This window comes from Haliaeetus albicilla, chromosome 17 (genome assembly GCF_947461875.1).
Source record: "Haliaeetus albicilla chromosome 17, bHalAlb1.1, whole genome shotgun sequence".
Taxonomy (NCBI): domain Eukaryota; kingdom Metazoa; phylum Chordata; class Aves; order Accipitriformes; family Accipitridae; genus Haliaeetus; species Haliaeetus albicilla.
The window spans coordinates 5,600,922-5,623,592 of record NC_091499.1 but is presented as its reverse complement, the minus strand read 5'-3'; the positions used below and the strand labels follow the sequence as shown (position 1 = coordinate 5,623,592).

Here is a 22,671-nt window from a genome sequence, read left to right as displayed (position 1 = left end):
AGCATCTAAGACACTGATGGATAGCTAGGTAGGTAACTAGAACACCCAAGAACAAAACTGATACAAATACTTGGTATTATTTAACCATGAACTTGCATCTCCTGCATTTGTTACGTGAAAGAAATTTGAGGATTAGTGCATGACATCCTGCAGACCTGTAGCTGTGTGTGCCATCATTTTTCACAAGATATTCTAAAAATTTTCCAGCATTCTGCATTAATGATTGTTTTTAATCAAGCTAAAAATGATAATGATTTTTTAGATCACGTAACCAGCAATTCCCAGGGCTGGACTGTGAAATACCAGTTTTATCCTCCTGCCAGAAAACAGCAGGAACTCTGCAGTGATTTGTTGCCGTCACCTGCACACCCTCTAGAGGTAGGCAAGGCAGCCCTCGCTTTGAAACGAATCCACAGATCCCTACTTGGAACAGCACAACCTGCCAACGTCACGTCTCCGTTACAATATTGCCTCAGGTTTAAAGACGAGGCCGAAAGACAGAACTTTATTCCTGAGCCACCGCGACGTACTGAATACAGCACATAGCCTGTGCGTTCGTAAGACACGGCTCCCTGAGACACGCTGCACTGTGGTGAAGGCAAACACTGGGTCACTGCAGGATGCTAAAGGTAGGTATTGGGAGATGAGTGGGCCTCCCTAATATTTATCCCCAAATCAAAGTACACTTCCAATCTCTTGACTGACTCATCTGTGAATGACTTCCAAATCTTTACAACTGTTCACATTTTCATCCAGGATCGTTTTCATTTTAGTCTTATTTCACAGAGATCTGCCTCTCAAGATAGAGAATACAATTTTTCCAGGGATTAATAAACCTGAAAAACACAATTGAAATTTCATAAAATCGTATTTCTTAAATGCTGAGCACTCTGCTAGTTAATTTTATCTTCCAGATACAGATTGTATCTGAAATGTCACTGCGCTGTCTTAATATATCCTAGTTTTCAGTCACTATCCGTTTTATTATTTATGATTAACTCTTAAAGCTGGTGATAAAGGCAAGCCAAAAAGAATGCCATGACCTTTCATTGCAGTGAGCTAATTTACAGATATGGGCAGATGAAAAATACTGGAGAGCAAAATCATACAAAGGATTTTTCCAAGGAAATACTTCTCTTCTGACACTTACTGGTGTGATTATTGCGCTTCAGCTTGGTACAGCTACTTCGACTCCAGCTCTCCCACGAATGAACAGCAGCAATAACAACATTTAATCTCGTATTATCATCTTTTTAGAGGTCTTCGGTATTTCACGGATATCATTAACTCAGCTATGATTTCAAGGAGAAATTCCCTGGACAGGAATAAGACGACTGAATTCCTTCCTGCAGAAAAAGTCCCTGAGGACTGTATTTCTCACCGAGCTAGAGGGTATTCAGAAGTACTGGAATTTCAGATGCGCCTCCCCAGGTTTTCCTCCAAGTGTATATGTAGGCTCGCTGGAGGTCAGAGGCTGGGCTGCTGCATCCCTTCCCATCAAACGACCCACCAGAGCAGCAAAAAAGTGACCTCAGCTCCAGCAGAGAGTGGACCCAGATGGGAATAAACCAGCTGAGGCTCAATCTCAGCAAGGAGATTTACACAAACATTTCCCAAAGGAAAAGTGATCAGAAACACAATCAGGTAGTGAATAAAATTTTCATGTTGTAGTAAAAATATTACTGATTATTTCCTCAGGTCTGCACACAGGGTCAAGACCTCAATGGAAGAAAAATGTAAAGATCAATACCGTGTTTTATTTATATATAAATCCAATAAATTGATTCACACTGGTACTTCAGCTTTCTCTCCACAGAAAACAGATAATAAAAGAGGAAAAATGGTCATTCAAATCATATTATTAATATAAGACAAACACACTTCTAACCTGAAAGTAATATTCCGTCCAGTCAAGTACTGTTACGGTCAAGCAGACAGTCATAAATTCTCCTTCACCTCAGTGATTTTATTCCCACCTAGATAACTTCTCCTGCCTCTGCAATTCCACAAATGCTCTCACCATAACTCTCCAAACAGCAAAATCTCACGCAGACTGCCCACACACCCATGATGTAGTAGCTTCGGAGATGTCAGGATAGTCCTCTCTCCATAGAAGAATTTCTCAAGCATAACTCGGCAGCTTTACAAACGTGTCTCTAATTCATATGGGTTTTCACCATCATCCCTGATTGAAAGATAGAGCTTTATCAATGCTCAGTTCGATGATTTCTACTAATTACTATGTAAGTGCCTAAAACTATTGATAATACCACTAAAAGGTACGTCTACGAGCATTTTCAGGATGAAAATCAAAAATTCCTTCCAAAGAGTATTTATAATTCAGGATCATCACCTGCCTCATCGCTGCATACAATAACCTCTCAATTCCAATACCCCGGCAAACAGATTATTTGCAGAAGCCAAATCACAAGTTTCGTCAGCAGTCAGTGTGACCTTTGAGGAAGGCTAACTTCCTTCCAGACAGTATCTCCAACCACCAAATAAAATCTACTGTTTCTAAGCTTAAGGGGAAAAAAAATACATCTGTTTGAACAAACTGTTGTATTATATAAAAATTTACAACACCCACAGACATTAGCAAAGCTGTTCCTCCTTTATTCTAAATTCTGCTTCATCTTCAGTCTACAGATGCAGTTCGGACATCTCAAAGAGCAAAACATCCACAGATTAAATGACTAGCAATTGAATGAATCATTTGAGAGCATGCATACCTACTGCAACTAACTAGAGTTGCCCAGGAAGTGTACTGGAACCTCCTTGAAAAAACATCATTTAATTAACATTTCCAGTAAAAAACAAGTAGGTGGGACCAAAGGCATGAGAAAATGAGGTTGTAGCGAGATTGTTGGTCTCCTTTCCCAAGTAACAAGCGATAGCACAAGAAGAAATGGCCTCAAGTTGCGCCAGGGGAGGTTCAGGTTGGATATTAGGAAAAATTTCTTTACTGAAAGGGTTGTCAGGCATTGGAACAGGCTGCCCAGGGAAGTGGTGGAGTCACCATCCCCAGAGGTATTTAAAAGACGTGTAGATGTGGCGCTTAGGGACACAGTTTAGTGATGGATTTGGCAGCGTTAGGTTAACATTTGGACCTGATGATCTTAAAGGTCCCTCCCAACCCAAATGATTCTATGATTCTGAGTTCTGCCCCCCAACTGCCCTTCAGAAAGCTCTGAGGGAAAGGTCTAAGAAAGCCCCTCCAACTGCCAGCACGCTCTTCTTTCCTCCCCGTTGCACAGATGCCTGCAAGTATCTCATTCACACGCTGCTGTAGGTTTCTGCCATCCTTTTGCAGAGAACAGCGAAGAGCAAGGCTGTGCTCCGTCCTGCGGCCACGCTTCATCTGACCGCGCGCGTGACAAAAACGGACTCTACACGAAAGCACCAACTGCAGAGAGACCAGGAACAGAGATTTCTTTCCTCCTACTGATTTGAGATACTACTTCTAACCTCAGTCAGCGTAACTTTGGGGGATGTAGAAGAGTTTTTCAAGCTGATTGAGTTCACTGCGCGATTTTTCTGGCGCCGCGGCAATGCCCCTTGCTCTGGTGCTGGGCCACCTGAAGAGAAGAGGACATCACCTGCCCACCAGCCCCGGCTCCAGCGCGGATGCCACACCAGCTTCGACTGAGCCATCACCCGTCGTTCTCCGACGACGTGGCAGTTTTGCCATTAAAAAGATGCGGTTACTGATACAGACTCGTCTCCTGGGGAGACCGACCTACATTTCCAAACTCACCACCAAGGATCAGTGGCTCTCCACCCCCACCACTTACAGAAACGCATCCAAAACAGTATTTCATCTTAATTTTCCCACAAAAGGCCCTCTCAGGTATGTCAGGATCCGTATCCTTATTTAGAAAGGCCCCGGCAGTAACTTCTAAGTGCAGTCCTGCCACGAGAGCTTGGCAGCGGAAGATTTGTGCATTTGCGCTAATGGGCAATTCTCAGACACCACGGGTTTGGATGAGCTTAGGCCGTACAAAGCAATTAAATTTAATGCCCTAGGAGAAGTTAGATGCTATTTCTGAGTGAATGACCTCAAAAGGGTGTGTGCAAATGCTCTAATCTATGACACTTGTGACCCAGGGAGGCATCTGCATGTGTTCAGCAGCATTTTTTTCCTCCCAAAGCAGAAAGATTTTACTCTCTTGGTTTGATCATATTTGACTCCTGGCACCACTCTGTTGCTACCATATGATATCGGGTACGACTATAATAAAATAATTAAAAGTCTACAGAAATCTTGAAAGGCGTAATATGTTTGCTCTGTTGAACTAGGGAGTCCCAAAGCAAGAAGGAAGCCAAGACAAACAGGAATATATTGCTTAAATCAAGAAGTGGGCAGGTACAGAACTTCCCTTCTTCATTATTTCTAATCAGTTCAAGAGCATGATTCATTTGTTAAACTCCATTCCATACAAGCGGGGAGAAAAAAGTGAATTACCCATTGAATGCACAATAGAATAATGAAAGGAAGCTGCAGGTAATCCATGCTTTTGAAAATCATTCACTCTTCAAGAAAATGCTGACATACATATTTACGTCCATCTCTGTTAAGGAATATACACACATTCATGTTTGCAGATTTTTGGGGGTGAAGGCCAAACAGAGAAAATTCAGATATGTCTAGCTGGAGGACTGTGTCCACCTCTGAATCACTGGACCAGACTGTATATATTAAGAAGTAATCACATAGTCTTTCAAGTAGAAGACACTGCCTGAGACTACACTTCAGTGCCCAAAATGATGAACGTTTTGCTGAGCTTCCTGTAACGCAATTACACTGCAACTCAGACAGCTATCACAAGAGAAATCTAATGCTCAACAGAAAATTGAAAATAGATCTTGATGAAGTGCGGCTGACCTGTAAGACAGCCTTTGAACTTTTAATAAATATCTTTAAAGGAAGTTTACTTTGCACATGAGCACAGCAACTGCTTAAAATTATTTTGCAATTGATAAACTGTACAGCTGATGAAGTTTCTACCTTAACTGACCTGTGGTGGCAATCCCCTGGGTGATCTACATCCGCTTTCGTACAGGAAATCTGTAAACCAAACTTTAAAAAAGAATCTCTCAGAGAAAACAAGAAAGGAGAAAAAAAGAATACAAGTTTCCCCAAGCTCAGTATAGTTTATATAATACACGTTTAGAAGTGCATCTCGATACGCCAGCATTAATTAAAAAAGCCAAAAATGCATGCTCTGTTGTGTTAATGGTTTGCAAAGGGAAAAAGCAACATTTACTGTGAGAATAAACATCTGCCTCATTAGGAATAATGTAGCAAATGATGTCTATTATGTATACATGTTAAAGATTTTTCATTAGATAGTATTATTTATGCTTCCTACTCCATCTTTTTTACCTGTGTGCAGAAGACTCACTTTTGCTTCTATTAAAAACAGTAGCAAATTCCATTAATTTTCATCAGACTTTTATGGTAATGGAAATATGAACCAAATAAAAACATTAAACACTTGGCAATTAAGCTTCACCTTTGAATTTTTAAGAAACAACTACCTTACAGCACTGAGTTTTATTTGCAATATTGTCAGGTGTTTATGTTGTCTGGGAATAAAAGGTTTTCCTTCGATGTATTTCTCCATGAAAAGATTAATAAAGTTACAAACCATGTGCGTTACCTTTCCACTGAAGCTATTATGAAAAATTTCACCGCATTTTTATGAGTATTACTAAATGTATTAATGATGTATATTCTCGTGAATAGGGAAAACACTATTAATGACTGAATGATCATTAGTATTCTGTTTGGTTGATGCTAGAAATTATTTGCAATTATTGCAAAAATATTAGTTCAGTTGTACTTTTGGCCAATTCAGGAAACTTAATTAAGCTGCAAACAACAACAGTAAAACAGGGTGAATAGCTATTAAAAATACAGTCAGATTTGGAGCATGGAAAGAGCATCAAGTCTGCGTAGATACCATGACTTTTATTTTTGCTTTAAGAAGTCAAACACCACAGAAACTTAAAAAGTATTGGGGAAAAAGAAAGGTGTCTAGCTCATTAAGCTATCATCTAGAGCCTACTCTGAAAATCACACAAATACTGTCTCACAGGCAATTAAAATCTTTCTAAAATCTTTCTTGCATCCTCTAAAACAACTACTCCTTTGAGACAGCACATCTTTAATGCCACATTATGTAGTCATAGATCATCAGACCCCTGGACAAAAATCCATAATTTTGGGCAACTTCTTTCACCCTATGAGACCACGGGAAGTTCACCAAGAGTCCCCACATCATACAAGACACTCAATAGAGAAGACCAGAAATGTCATGCCCAAGACCGGTGCACCAAGAAAAACAGCTCTAAGATAGGACTCTAACCCCCAAATATAATGCTAGTTGCATGATTTTTGCATGAGGGGAAAAAATTAGAGCAAAAAGATAGTTATGATGAAAGCTGTTAACTCACTTCCTGCTTTAAGATGGAGAAAAGATGGAGAAGACCCTGCTCGCAGAGACCCAAACACTAACCTGAGATACTCTCCACCTTCCTATACACAACTCCTAATCCTACTTGAGAAATAAACTTTACGACAAATAGAAGAAAGTCCACGTGCACGAACTCTCCCCAATCCAGTTCTTTTCTCAAAGCCTTTTGTTCTCTTCTCTCTAGAAGGCTGAGGATCAGTTTTGATTTTTATGGCAAGTTAGTTGTTCCCCCTGGATCACCGCTCTTGAGTCAGAAAGTAAGGCTAGTACAAATGAGAAAACTTAGTAGACCAAGCCTCAAAAAATAAAATGGGAAATGGTATTTTACTAAGGTCAGTATACATCACGTGATAAACATTCCCGATACTTATCTACTGAAAATCCTGAGGTGGGCAATAACTCTCCAGCAAAAAAACAAGTGAAAAAGAGAAGCTAGATGTTATTTATGGCCCACGACAGGGTTCCAGGAGAGGCCTGCTGTCCGGGAACACCACCAGGAAAGAGGAGGAATGAAGCGTTGTTGACCATTTTATCTTCTCTGCCAATCACAAAGAAAGTGCAAGTGGCTTTAAAGGTTGTTGTGTCCCCACCTCTCAGGTCAGTGTATATGACTGAGACAGCACAGGAAAATACAGGACGTGAACGTAAAAACCTATGGAGTCCAATCAAGAGAAAAGCAGAGATCTGGTGCAGAATAACCCCAGGCATCCATAGAGGCTGGGAACCTGCTGCTTGGGACCCACTGAAAAGGTCCTTGGCGTTCCTCTGGACGCACCAGGTTGAGTACAAGCCAACAGCACGCCCTCATCAGAAATAAGGCAAGCAGCGTACAGCTACATTAGAGGAGTGGGGCCAGCAGGCTGAAGAAAGTTATTTTGCTCCTCTACTCAATGTGGCACTCAGCTACGGCACCCAGTCGTGCCCGCCCCAGCTGAACAGGGACATGCAGAAGCTGGAAGAGATGCAGGAGAGCAACCAAGATAGTCGGGGGCCTCGAGCTTGGGTCTTACATTGAGAAGTTGAGGGAGCTGAGCTTCTTCGGTCTGGCAAGAGGGTGATCTAACAGGTGACCTACTAGCAGCCTACAGCTGCTTGAAGGGAAATTACAAAGACAAAGAAGCCAAATTCCTCTTGCTAGTGCCATGTGATACACAGAGGGGCAATGACCATAAACTGCCACGTGGGATGTTCAGGTTGGCTCTCCCGTCCTTCCCTCCCCACGCCAAAACCTCTCTTTTTTCAACAGGCGGGTGGTACAGACCTGCAGGTTACCCACCAAGGAGGTGGGACCTCCATCCCGTGAAGTTTAAGACCTGTCTCGGCAAAGCCCGGCTGATACAACTGGGAAGAGCGTGTCTTCCAGTTGGCCTGGGTGACTTGAAAGGTCCCCTTCCAAACAGCATTTAAGTGAGAAATACGCACACATACAGAAGCACAGATTTGCCTCAGAAGCGGCAAACCGCTGCAGATTTATACGGAAGTGCGTCTAAATATCCACCATCATTGTCACTCTCTAAAAGAAAATGCCTACTAAAGTTTAGGTGTTACAGCTAAATGGTTTTAAGCTTTTACCTTCTTAGTACCTAATAAGATTTGCTTTGCCACATCATTTATGTTGTCAACCCTATTATTTGTTATTTGTGAGTATCATGCTGTTATTTGTTTTTCAAAGCATATAAAAATATATTGGTATCCTAACATCAGACCCTGACTCTGAAATGGTGCTTGAAAAGATGAAAGCCATCGATCTACTCACAGAGCACCTGGAACTAGTTCATTAGATGGCTTGAGATGGATAAAATAGAGATAAAATCATTTCTTCTACTTTCTGACAATAGGAGAAAAAGCAAGTGTTTAGGCTGTTGCACATTATTATTTTTTTAATCAGAACGTGGAACCTCCCTAATTGTACAAATGGCACAGTATGACGCAGCGCTGTCAGCTCCCATGCAAAGACGCTGCTGTTCAATAGCCATCTGATCATTAGTAAAGCTATGTCCTTCCCGGCAGATCTGGAAAACTAAAATAGCTAGTTAAATCTTTGATGGCATCATTAGAATTTTTTCAGAAATAATTTTTCAGCCTTTTTCCATCAGTGGCGCAAAGGACAAGAAGAACATCATACAGGCTCTTAAATTCACCCAGCACTGTATCTTATCTCCGGCAGTGGCCAACAGAGGATGCCCGTGGAAACCTATGAGTACGGGTCATGCAAAGCGATACTGCCCTTGTGCACGCATCCAGCCCTGCGATTTGTGATTCAGAAGCTTCCAGAGCAAAAGGTGGTGGCTTGGTAAAGAGAAGGACATCCCCACAACAAACGTGAAAGACTGTTGCATGGAAAGTATTACAAAGAAGTCAGTAAGAAACAGAAACTTCATTATTCCTGAAATAAATCCAACACGTTAAATTAGGAAACTGATGCAACTAATTATATCCTACCAGTATGAACAGTATCAAAGAGCAGTATTTTCTTCTGAATGTCTCATGCCGTCTCTTTTTCAGAATGTCACTTAAGAACAAAAATAATACAAAATCCTTATGACAACTGCTGATGAAACCCAGAGTTAAATTTGCAACAAATCTGGAATTCCCCTTTGATCATTCTAAGGCAACGTCTATACATTCTTATCAAACCAAACAACCCCAAATAATCTAAATAAACAGTAACAGCAACAACGGAAAGAAATCCTACAACATCCCAAGACAATGCTTTTGAAAAGATACAGTATTGCAGCATTTTAATGTAGGCGCGCACGTGTTAAATACGCACATGCTCCATGTGTAGGTGATGTGGTACGGCATAAATATTTTACTAGCAGGAGTTTAAGTTACTGACTCATTACTCACAAATGGTATGAATGTTCTTTTCTGAATTTATAAGTGTTCATATTTTTGGTGTTCCTGAATGATTAAGAAAAGACGACCGTGGTGTCCGAAGAGCAGTTTTTCAAAAACTCGCAGGAAAGACCTTAGATTTTTAACCAGGGCTTCCATGTAAAGAGCTACTGAGGTGCACAGAAAGGAGCCAAGAAACATGTAATATATTGCTCTACTCCCCAGCACATCTATACTGAAGTCAAAGGCCTTTGCTCAAGAGTAAATCCTTCCTCTAGTAGCAGAAGTTTGCAGAGCAGCTGCCTTTCCCAGCATCTGGCAAGTTTGTTATTTACAAATAAACTACCCAATTGACTTCTGAATGTAGGTCACAACACTCGTTCCTCAGGTGGCTGGCCTGTTTTTCTCTTATTTGAAAGGGCAAAATGAATAAAAAAAGAGGGGACTCTGCTTAATTCCCAGCTCTAAAGTGTTTTTCCCTATGGAAATGAGAAATGAAAATACCACTGCAGGGATGGTTTTGTATTTGTAACTGATGCTTAACTCCCCACTTCTTATTTCAAAAAACCCCAGGCAAACCGAAATAAACTTCTAGATCGAAGACCTTAAACTGAAACTCTGAAACCACCCTTGCGTTTCTTCAACCTGCGTATTCAGAGCGAGCTTCGTTTCAGGAGACCAATGATCTACACAAAAGGTCTCAGCCCAGACAGCCCATTCCCGTAACAGAAATAGTACAGAGCTGCGACGGGCTCCACTGCAGGCAAGAACAGCTCAGCAGAGGTAGGAGCAGACATCTCATCCACGTCCTTAGTATACTGTCTTTGCAACTCTGAGCTACTTGCCTCAAGACTTTTTTTTCCCCTCCAAATAGTTGGGGGGGGGGGGGGTGTTTTGTTTTGTTTTTTAATTCTGCAAGAAAGTGTGTTTTCCAAGATGCGATTGTATTTGATCAGGATTTGATCAGGTGGCTGGAAAGAATTGAGCCTGAAACACCAAAAATATTATCTGAGTATCTGGCAGTCATTAAATCAGAATTATACAAATGCATTAAAATAATTTATAGAGTGGCAATGAGGATGGCTGTCAGACTGAAATCCAATGGAACTTCAAATGCACCTTAAGCACTTGTAGCAGTGACAGATCCTTAAAGGTAATATTATCACTAGGTGCCTTTATATTACAGTAGCATTTCAAGCTCTTTCACACAGATCTGCTCAGATAAAAGATATAATGTTGGCATTTACAGCTGCCAAAATTGCCATTTGCAATTAAAAATTAAAACTGGCACTCTTTCTATGCAGGCAATTATCTAAACGCAGCTGGCAATCTTCCTTGTTTACAGTGCTGCTGTGTCATGACTTCACTCTGTTTGGAAATTTACTTTTATTTTTTGAGGTTTAAACTTCTCAACCTTACTTCCAACTTGAACTGTACTCGTTTTAATGATTTTCACCACAATCTCAAAGAGAAAGGTCCCAAACTACAACATACTGATTTTGTATGGCAACTTCAGGCACTGCAGTAAGGTAATTCCTAGTAAACACTTCGGTGAGTCTCCCAACAACAGTTTACATCCATCGATGCTGCAGGATAACACCTGTAAGAACCAGCAAAATGTACCAACTAAATGCTCTCCGAGAAGAAAGTTCAAGCTGTGAGAGTTGATTTTCACAGTAAAACAGAGAGAATGGGCAGATCTTCTAAGTGGACAAAACCCCTTTTACTGAATAAAATATAACATTAAGCACCCTTCTCCTGCTTGTTATCTCTACCAACTTTGAGCTACTAAATAAATCTATCCACAAAGTGTCTTATTAGTCAGACTGCCGTGTTTTTTGGCAAGGCGGTTTTTCGCTTATAAAAACTTTTATTAAAGTCGGATTTGGCGATTCCCCTGCCGCTGGGAGAGGAGCATTCTTTATGCCATCAAACAGCTTTTAGGGAACAGTTGCTTTTTTACCGAAGCTGCTGTAACCGCTAGCTTGATTCCGGCAACTACCAGGGAAACAGTTACCTACAGCATATCAGTTAAATCTTCTGATTTATTTACGGTCTACTTTCTGTAGTCAAACACACAGTATAATACACATACAGCACAGTAGAATTCAAACAGCGTGTATGACATCCCCGACACAGCACTGCCTACCATCCTTCCTCTGTAATTTATCGCAACGGATCGCAACCGCGATCCAGCGCGACGACTGCTCGCCCGACCGCCTCGCGTGTCTCGCTCGCACCCGAAAGGCTTTTGAGTCGGGCCTTTCCCCCGAATATTGCCCGAACCCGTACAAATCAGAGGACTGCTGGGGAACTAAGGACCCCCGCTGAACCTAGGGGTACTTGGGGCGGTCAGTGGGTGTCGGTGCCCCCCCGCAGCTCTCCCAAACCACCCTCCTCCGAGCAGCCCCAGTTTCGCAGCGCGGTGACAGCCCCCGCTCTCCCCAGCGCGATGCGACGGGACGTGGATTTTAGTTATTTTAGGTCAGAATGAGGCCGCCGGGAAGGAGTTTCCCCCCGCTCAAAGGAATAAAAAGACCAAAAAAAGGCGCAGAACTGACAGCCGGCGGCGGCGGAGACCGGTCACCGTCCCTTTTCCCCGCTGCCTACGGGGGGCGGCAGGTGGGGGGGGAGCCGGGTGGCAGCATCCCACGCGTCCAAAAAAAAAAAAAAATCGCTCGGAAAACCAGGCGGGCGGAGGAGGGATAAAACTTTTCCAACCCGCGCCCGGCGCTCGGTTGCCACAAACTCCCTCTGTCCGTCCCTGTCCGTCCGTCCGTCCCCTCCTCCGCCACCCATCACCTCTCCCACGGGGGGCTGCGCGCATTTTCCGCCGCCCGAGCCGCAGGCGTGTGTCCCCCCCACCCCCGCGGGTGACTCCCGCGCACTTTTCGGCGGCGCGAAGGGGGAAAAACTCCTCGTCGCCCGGGGACCGGCCGCGGAGCGATGCTCGGGGGGAAGCGGGGAGGGAAGGTGCGCGGTGCGGCGCGGGCCGCGCCCGGCTCGGTGCGGGGTCGGTACTCACACGAAAGCGTGGTAGACGAAAGCCCAGCCCCGGGGCCGCTCCAGCACGTTGTACAGGTAGTTCTGCAGCCGGCGATACTTGGCGTTCCTGCGGCAGCTCGGCCCGCTGCTGTACGCCAGCGGTTTCCCCAACAGGCTCATACGGGCGCCGTGCTTCCCTCGGCGGCCCTCCCGCAACCCGCCGGGGGCGGCGGGGCCGCCGGTGCCCAGGAGCAGCAGGCCGTCACCGCGGGCCGCCGCGCTCGCCAGCGCCCTGCCCCGGCCCGACTCCACATCCTTCATCCCCGCCGCTCCTCCTCCTCCTCCGCCGCCGCCGCCGCCGCCGCCGCTCTTCACCCAGAGCCCCGCGGAGCCGCCCTCCTCCCCGCCGCCGTGGTTACGGGGCATGGCATCACCCCGGGGGCCGCGGCGGAGCAGGGCGCGGGCGGCGGCGGGCAGGCACCCCGCGGCGGCGGCCGGGGACCGCAGGGGGCAGCGGGGGCCGAGGGGCTCCGGGCGGCGCCCGCGGGGCGCGGAGGCGCGGGCCACTTTGGGCGAGCCGGAGCGGCGGCTCGGTGGGGATGGGGGGGACCCGGGGAAGGCAACGGGCGGTCCCGTCCCCCCCCCCACACCACCACCACCACCACCACGCCGGGGACGTGGCTCCGCGGCCCGGGACGGAGCTCGGCCGGGACCGGTTGCCGCCCAGCTCCTTCTTTCGTCGCCTCCCCGCAGCGAACTGGCCCGGATCGGACCGGGGGAGTTGTTGCTTTGGCTTCGGGCGGCTGGGGGGGGGGGGTGGAGGGCCGCGTCCCGGGGCGAAGGTTAGGCGGGCTGCCGGGCGACGTCCATGGAAGTCCCAGAAAGTAAGAGAACTGCCGTTAAGTCTCGGCGGCGGAGCGCGGGGGGGGGGACGGGGGGAAGGCTCGGCCGGCGGCGGGAACCCCGCTGCGGGCGGGCAGCGCGGCCGGCCCCGGGCGGGGCAGCGCAGGCGAGACCGCCGGGTCTCCCCCCCCGAGGGGGCGGCGCAGCCCCGCACGCCGCTCCGGAGCTTCCGCCGTGCCCCGGCCCGGCTTCGGCGGCGGGAGAGCAAATCCCTGCCGGCCCCCCCCCTCCTCCTCCTCCTCCTCCTCCTCCTCCTCCTCTTCCTCCTCCTCCTCCTCCAGTCCCCCCCCTCGGCAGCTCCGGCCCCGGCTGGGTGCCAGCGGAGCCCCGCGGTACCGCCGCTGGGTGCCCGAGCTGCGCCGAGAAAACAAAGCTCCCCCTGCCGAGTGCCGGCCTTTAACTCCCCGCCGCATCAAGGTGAGCTTGCGGGAAAAAAAAAAAAAAAAAAAAAAAAAAAAAAATTATTTTTTTTTTTTTTTTTTAAATCCAACCCCTCCGCGCCTCCCCGCCCGCAAACGCCCCGGTTTTGGCCGCCGTTTATCCCGCCTCGGTCACCCCTCCTCGGATTCCCCCCCCCCCGACCCTGCCCGGGGGTCGGCAGAGCCCGCCGCCCCCCCACACACCCCGGGGAGAGGGGGAGCCGGTGGCCGGGCACTTCTGCACCGACTTGATGGGAAATAGCTGCGTGTCAGTGGTTTCGCAGCCTGAGCGCGGCCGTGTGAGAGTGGGAGGCTCATTCGTGAAGGGTTAACGGAAAGGAAGGATGCGGGCGCTGGTGCTAGGCGAAAATCGGTAGAGGCATTCTCAAATTCAATTAAATTTCAGGGTTGGTTTTTTTTTTTCTGCGTACCGGCTAGTTAGAGGCCAGGCTCTCAAACCTTTGATTGACACACCGTCTCCAACTTCCAGAAAAAGAAGCAAGCAGTGAAGTAGAGGTCATAGTCTGGCTGAGGACCTTAACTTGTGCCTCTACTAAAGAAACACGGAAACACCAACAGTACTAGTTTACTGCTACGGGGTCTCCAGAGGCGCTCAATCCGTTGTCTTTATTTAAAGAGCTTAATCTTCTTCCTTTCTTCGCTGCACTTCCTCCTCCGCTGCAGGCAGCCTCAAACAGGAATGAACATGTGAACCGCAGTGGCCGCTCACGCTCCTGATAAGGGGTGGCAGAAACAGCACACACATGTCAAAACAGATGTTACGTAGTTGATATAAGTATCCACAGCAACCCCATTAATATTTAAGCTTTCCAGTGGCACATATCTACTCCTCTTTCTTTGAATTGTAAATTGAGTTAGTTAATCCTTCATTTACTACTTGTTTGCATTTCCCTGGTTTGATATGCAAGTGTTCATACTCTTCATTTTTCTCCCCCCGATGTACTCGTTTACAGCCGAAGATGTACAGCATGCCTTTCGCATCGGCTGGGCCTCCGGCACCGCGCTTAGATTTACACTCCGCTGACCTTCGTCACTTGAGTAAAATATTTGAGCGCCGCTACTCAAGTTCCAGGAAGGTAAACCGTGCCCGTTCCACTGGGAGGACGTGGTCCAGCCGGCTCAGCAAGGCCCCCGTCCCACAAGCGCTCGCCCGGGAGCTCCGTTCGCTTGGCACGGGCGGGCAGCGGCACGGCTTGCGGCCGCGGAACCGCACGCGTGCATCGCGGCTGGTCGGCTCGAGGCTTTAAGCTGGGGATTTGGACAATAAACTATGAAAATTACTGAACTCCTCTTCCTGACGTACTTTTTGTGATCCACTAAGAAGTATTGTTATAATTCTGTGCCCTCTAGTGGCGCTTAAAATCATCTATTAATTTAAATAATAGTGAGGAAAGCAGCCTGTGAGCACAAATGGTATGGGCCAATATTGAAAAGTAGCCCTAGATGCCAGGACAGCCAGAAGCAAACAAAAGTAATTCTCTTACTAATGAATGAAGTATTTTATTTTTGCAGTGTATGACCAGAAGTATTTTCCCACTTATTCTCTTTTATTAAATAATGCTTTAAAAAGTACGTATTATGAGAAGAGATTGATGGTAATTAATCTAATTCCTACTTGTTAATATGTCCGATAACCAGGGCATGGTAGGCTGGTTGAACGCCAAGTAGATCATTAGCACCCAGGCAGAGGGGCTGTACTATCTAAAAAAGCCAGTCCTCCTGTAAGTATTTATTGCAAAATACGCGTCTCCATTGATACAACAACAAATTCCCCTGATGTTTTGGCTTCGGACTACATAATACCTGGAGAGGTGAGTCGTGTGAAATTCTAGTGTGTCCGCGTGGTCGAAGGTCGCCCTGGGTTCAGGTGTCAGTAAGAGGATCTACTTGACGAAATCTCCAAGGCCAGAACATCCCAAGGAATCTTGACTTCTCGAGGCTGCAGCAGGTACAGTGTATCCCACCTGCAGGTGGGACAAGGAAAATGGCACGCCAGCGTGCGCCTGAGGAGTAGCCATTACTGTGCTTTGTGGCAAATGCCAACGACATATTCCTCCAAAATTGTAAATCACGGGTTTTAAGATCGCGTTGCGTTATTCCAGATGTATACATCACATGTTATCTATCCTGACTTGTGGAAGGGTCAGCTGGTACATACAGTCTCTTCTGATCAGGAACAAAATGTTACATGTGTTTGGGATTTTCAGGGTTTTCTTTCCAATGTGTTACTTGCGATGGGTTGTCTTAAATCAGTGTTTCTGGGTTTCGCTTTAAGAAAAAGGAGGAAATAATTTAAACAGCAGCGATATTCCCTTGTCCCCTTATTTACAATAAAATACGCTCTTGCAAGAGAATGTAAGCTTCTTTTCTAAGACATTTACTAAGGCAATTCTGGGGTTGGCCACACTACAAGTTAAAGCAGGCCTTCACAAGGGCTACATTTGCAGGTAAATGAGAGGAATACTGAAATGCACTGGTGTAATCAGGACACAGGGTGGGTATTAACAGAAGAACCTTGTTACGGGGCAAACCCAAGAGGAATCCAGAGCAGAGCAGTGGCGTTGGAGGGCAGCGGCCGGAGTTCGGGCTGGCCGGGTCGCTGCCTCGCTCTGTGCCGCCAGCCCAGCTGGAGCTGGAACCTGCCCACATCAGGTCCAAAGTACCTGCGCGTGTGGTTGCCTCAAGCCACGGACAGATGCCCACCGAGCTGCTGAAAACCAGCGGGGTGTACCTATCTGCAGCTTTTAGCGTTTACGTGGATTTGAAAAAGCTTGTCTCTGTGCCTCAATTAGGTATCCGTCGCAGGGGGTGGTAGCAATTTGTTGGTAGCGGGAGTGATGGTTGGCACGAATTCGTGGAACGCTGTGAGACGCTCCGCTGCCGCAAAGGGGGACCGGTACAAATCACGTCCATAGAGTGGCTGTTTGAAAGAGAAAAGCAGCCGGCGTGCGAGCTGGAGGGGCCTTTTTAGCAACGCTTCGCAAAGGTCAGCTTACCGCGGTGTCATGTTTTGAGTTCATTTGAGTTGCTTGTTAATAACCTTTTTTTTGGTGTTATATAATACCGTGAGGTACCAGCTATGCTCTAGTTTTGCATCTCTTTGTAAGATTTTTACCTTTCTGCCTAATTCTACGGAGGAGGGGATACACATTGCTATTCTTGGTGCCGAGCACGCGAGAGTCAGGAGTAAGTTTTCAAAGCACTTAGGTGTTAGGAACAATTCATTTGCTGTGCGGACCTGTTGTGGGGCCTGTGATACATGCTGTGCATCTCCAGGAAGCCCTAAACTGAGCATCACTATTGCATAACAAATCATTAGCAAAATGTCAGATGAGGCGAACAGCATGTTAGGATGCATATTACAAGCTGTCTAGTCAGCACATGTAACATGCCAGCAGCTGTAGTGGGGCTCTGATATTAACATTGCAAAATGTTGGAATATTATATGTATCTTGCATTAATATTCCAAAATGTTGGAATATTTTCCTGCAAGCTTTTTTCACACAAATGGAAGAAGCAAGTCTCTCAGTAGCACGAGGCATCCATGCACCGAACACAGCAGAAAGGACTGCCCAACCTTCCCGGTGCATTCTTCATGAGGTCCCTTAACCTTGAACTCGAGGGAGTACCTTCAAAAATAATTTAGTTTGGATGTCACTTTTATGTGTTGATCTCGCTGTTAGACTGCTACGAGGTTGCTAACCCTGAGGAAGACCTTTCTCCACAACGAGCTGTCCAGAGCCCAGACTTTTATTCCAAGCAGACCATGGCCAACACCGATAATCACTCGGGGTTACTACCAGCACAGGCTAAATTTTAATCAGCGTACGAGACGTGAACGGCTCACTCGCAGTACCTGTGCCTCCTTGGCCGGAGGTACGCCAGAAACACTTCTGCCTGGCTATTACATCTGTAAGACCCAGGGCCAGTTCCCAAACTGTTTGTAGTGGACCCCTTCCTCTGGCAGGAGCTGTTTGCCAGGTTTGGCCTCCTCTCCTTGTCTGGTCCAGCTCAGCAGCAGAAATTCCTGGCTTTGCTTCTGTGCTGTCTGGCTGTCCCAGCAAAATGTTTATTTTGCTTCCCTACATCTAGCATTTCCTCTCACGCATCAGATATTCACCCCTGATAAGAGAATTAATTGATTCCGTTGATTCCTACTTAACTAAACATCTAAACATCACTCTCCGTTAATAAGGCATGCCTCTCTGTAAAGTCATTGCCAGACCCCAACACCCTCTCTCGTAAACGGCTCTTCTGTTCATCTCTTACTTTCTTTTTCGTTTTCTAATTGGGGTCTTGTGGGTTTTTTAAATATTGTGTGATGCTTTTCTTTCTTCCTTCCTAAGCCTCCTCTCTCTGTGATTCAGCTGTCTGGACTCTGGAGCAAAGTCTGGTGACAAAACAAGACCATATGTCTTGAATGGTGCCAGCCCTTCCACAGGTGCAGGCCCTGCTCCATAGACCATTCCCACTCTCTCATCTAGCAAAACCAAAGCATTTGAGCATTAAAAAAAAAAAAAAAGACAAAAAAAAAGAGTCTATACTGAGAACTGCAGAGCAGTTTACCATACACAAGCTGGGAATATAATATAAATATAATAGAATATGAAATATATTTTCAGATAGAAAGGTTTCGTTTCTCAAAATATTTGGACTTTCAAAATCATGTTCCCCCAAACACCTAGAAGTTTTGGAGAAAACATGCCAATCAAAAATGTTAATGTTTAATGCAGTCTTTTGTAGCCAAACGCAGTTTCTAAAGAAGAAAAGAGGTCTTTGGGATCCTTGGGATGTTGTCTTCAAAATTGCTTGTTTTCAAGGAGAAGAGTGCAATCTGGCTAGCTTGCAAGTCTGCAGTTCCTTCCAGCAGGGATGGTAACAACCCACAGCAGACCTGAAGAAACACGGCAAGGTCAAAATGTGACTGCTTAAGAATTCAGCAAGAGGACATTCTTTTTTTCCGGTTTCCAGTGTAGGAAACAAGTAAGGATTTTGTTGTTGTTGTTTGGATTTGTTTCTGGTTTCTTTGGGTGTGGAGGAAATATTCTGTGAAAGCTCGGCTTGATCCCTAGAGTTCACAAAATTCCTTTAAGATGCAGCAATATATAGTCTTAGTTTATGCAGTAGATCATCTGGAGAGGTACCTGAAAGGAGCCGGTGGCTGATATTTCTATGTATCTCACTACGAGCTTTTCCTTTAGACTACAGTGACCTTCATTATTTACCAGACAGAACTTCTGGCCATCTCCTCTCTCCCCTTCCCTGCACATCTCTTCCACTTGTACTAGAGCAGCTCGGATTTTGAAAATTGCTATTCAGCTGAGGCCTAATCTTGGAAGCACTGCAATTTTTGACATTAGTATTTCAGAATCGCCTAAAACTTTTCTTCTGAAAATACCTAGAAGCCCAACGGTCTTCACTTGAGCCAACTGGAGCATGATTTGCATTTATGCTGTTTGTTTCCACAAACTTGTAGATACGGGAGGTGCGTTCACCTTTCCTCTCTCTGGCCAAATAAATTCAAGAAAGAGAGCCAACCGCTTCAGCTGCTCTTACCTCAGGATGCTTGTACTTGAGAAATGCTGAACATCTCTAGGTGTTGCTCCTGGGCAGCAGATCTGTGCTGAGGCTGGAGGGAGCACTCCGACAGCTGGCCACCAGGACAGGTTGGCAGCATCACTAATCTCACGTGCGGGGGACAAGAGGAGATACCGTCTGCATGTTTCTGGCCAGTATAAAAGGTTCCTTGTTTGGTGCCCTGGCGTCAGTGACCCTCATATGGAGGTGCCTATAGGCTTCATGCGTTACTGAGTTGGCCTAGCCTTGACAGAGGAGTCTGGGTTCTGCTCTTGGAATAGGACTTAAAATTTTAGGGGCTAAAGCACAGAGTTTCCTAGCATCTAAAGTCTCTGTTGAGATCTAGGAGTGATAGAATATTCTCAAAAGATCATCAGCTGTTCATCTTGCATACAAATGCTCTTGTGTCTTAGGCTTTATTCATAGCATAAATACAGGACTCAAAACTAAATGACTGTAATTCATTGTAACTGGAGTAACATTCTTTCTAAATTAGATGGTTAATCACCAACCTAATATATTCTGCAGGTACATTTTAAAATAAAAAATAATTTACTGCCATTTTTCATAAAAAATATAAAAATATTTGGCCTTTTCGATGTGCCTGTTCAAATAATTTGACAGCATCTATTATCCTCAAAGGATTTGAATCAGACGTGCCCTCTGAGTTACCCAAGTGACATAAAGAGAACTTACTCATCATCTAGAGGCACCACAGAAGGCTGGAGCAGGGACCACAGAAGGCTGGAGCAGGGACCACAGAAGGCTGGAGCAGACACAAAGTCTGACAGCGTGTGCTTCCATCGGTGTACCAGAGGACAATTAGTCGTTGGAAACCTTTTGTAGGAATTGTGTGCTTGGGGCTCCTCCTTTCTGCTAGTGCATTCCTGTTGACTTCAGTGACACTTATTCCTGTCCTTAGGTGAACTGTAAAGGCGGAGGGGAGAGTGTCTAAGGTCAGTAGGGCCCTCAAGAGCTCCTGTTGGATGAGTCGGAGCTGTTGGAACCGTAGCACATCAGAAAGGAATTCCTTAGGCTTCTACAGGCGTGGTTAGGCACTTGACTTACCCATGTTCTTGAATCTCATCCTAAAGCAGGCACTTCAAAAATCTCCGTCAGTGGAAAGATGAAAATCAAGAAAACAAAGGCTAAGAGGAATACAGGCAATCCAGTGAGGCTGTAAGACCACCACAATAACGAGACAGAGTTTGCAACAACAGCTAAGCAGGAATCATAAACATGGGGAATAAGATGACAGAGAACAGGGATTTTTCCCGCGCAGCTGGAAGGGGTGGTCTAAGAGCTGTATTCCTAGAGAAAGCCTGGAGGTAGTTATTTCATTTCAAAAGAGGAATAAAATAGAAGCTGTGATGTATCTAAAGCTCTCTTGTTTTATGTCTCCACAGATATCATCGTCTGCAAGGAAGCCTATGAGTCGAAAGTGATTTTTAATATCCTTGCAGGGTTGGGGAGAGGATGACTAAATGCCGTAGGCCAGGTTTACTAGGGGAGTGTTTACGTGAGAGGCAAGTTGTGCAAATACAGATATAAGGCAAACCCCACAGCCTTTTACCATGAGGGTGGTCGGACACTGGTGCCCATATAGGTTGTGAAATCTCTGTCCTTGGAGGTTTTCAAAGCTTAGCAGGCCTCAGACAACCTGACGTTAACTTTGACGAGAGCCACGCGTTGGGCAGGTTGGAGTAGATGACCTCTAGAAGTTCCTTCCAACCTAAATTATTCCATGAGTCTAGATGACCTAGGGCAATGAATACTTTATGACTTAGCCTGTGAAATAAAACCCCATTGATAAGTTTGACCTGGTCAATACTGTAAGGACCCATATGCATCTGTCACTGCTGATACTCTGCCCCCGCTGCAAAATCACAAGCCTTATGTGCAGGGGGGCAGAGGGTTGAAAGGATAGCAGTGGTTTCTGCCTTTGCTGTAACCGGTCCTCCGACTGCTTCTCTAAAAAGGGGGAGGACAGGAGAATGAGTAGCACAGTCCCACGCGAGCAGAACCGTGAGGAGAAGCGCGGGCCCGGGTGCCTGCCCTGTCTCCACCGTGGGTCCCACCACTCTGCAGCCCGTTGGCGTCCCTTCCCTTTTCCCAGCCCTCCCTGCCGTAGCAAACAGCCTTCCTTTTCTCATCTCTTGCTTTTCCCCGTGAGGTGGTTTGAACTTGGCTGAAGTTTTTTGCAGCAAGGCCTCTCAGTGTCAAGAGATTATGGGTGGTTGGTTGCAAACCTTATTTTCCCCGAATAAAAAGGCAGCATTTAAAAAATGTTGTTTTTTAAAAGGGAGTAGCTATTTTAGTTGCCCTACATAACAGACCATTTTAAGAAAGTGTGGAGTGCTCCTGGTTTGAAAATCATGTTTCTGTTAGCATTTCCCTACTAGGATGTTGAAATCTCTAGTCCTTTTTGAAAATCTTGACCAAACTTTGCCTCCGGTTAATAGGACATTCACATTAAACCCATTTAGGTTGTTTAATTGAAGCAGGGGTCAAATTCTGCCCCTATTTTGTTATTCTGCCTGAAGATTTTTATTCTGCGGGGATGTTCATTGGCTCCAGCTAATGAGAAGAAGAAAATAACCGGCTCAAGTTGATGATACCATAAATGCTTGGAATGAAAATTAAACATTATTATTAGCAACTTTCAGCAGGGTTTAAAGTGTTGAAATTTAACCTTGCCATGTGGATCCCTATCACTTAACTTTAATGAGTAGCAGGAGAGTTTCCTATATCATGTGTGCAGTAGCTGCTGAAGAGAGATATGACATATTATCTAGACTGGTTTATAGGAGCGGCTATCCTATCACTGCAATAAAGAGAGAAACTAGAAATTTAAGCCATTATCTTCTAAAAGGTGCACTATAAAACTACAGTTCTAAAATTATTTTTATAGTGTAAGGATTGGGTACTGGAAGCAAAACTCTTGCATATTTGAAAAAGAAATGATGGCCTAGGTGATAATGATGGGTGATAAATAAAAGCAACAAACTACCTTCATAACTCAGTTGGAAATTGTTATCGCTGTTATTCCACCTTCCTTATGTTAGATCCTGATAGCAAACTAATTTTTTTTTTCTCCTTTTTTTTCTTTTTCTCAAAATGTTTCACTGGAGCAGAAATGAGAAATAGCTGAAAGCTTAGAGATGAGTGTTTTGGAACATTTTGCAGAGCACGCTGTCTGGGGCCATAAACGCACGATTCAGTTGTAACTTAAAATATCTGATTGAAGTTGTTCTTTCCATTCACTGTCTCTTTCCATATGAAAATCCATACAGATAAGGATACCTCTCTCTTTCCAGAGCAAATCTGTACACTTGAGTAGCGTTAACGGTGGAGACAGTTTCCTGCTGAAACAAATGAGCCCCAGATAGTAACAAACATTTTATTGTTTACTTCTGCTCAACTGATGAAGGATTACTGACTTTATTTTC

General features: G+C 45.5%; 1 protein-coding gene across 1 annotated transcript in view; it reads right to left on the bottom strand.

The window, feature by feature from the left end:
• Positions 1-12,876, bottom strand: part of KCNQ5 (potassium voltage-gated channel subfamily Q member 5) — a 288,770-nt gene extending 275,894 nt beyond the window's left edge. The window contains exon 1 of the mRNA XM_069804669.1: positions 12,343-12,876. Within this exon, the coding sequence (XP_069660770.1) occupies positions 12,343-12,728 (386 nt within the window). The 5' untranslated portion in view covers positions 12,729-12,876. The remainder of the gene's footprint in view (positions 1-12,342) is intronic.
• Positions 12,877-22,671: the final 9,795 nt, after the last annotated feature.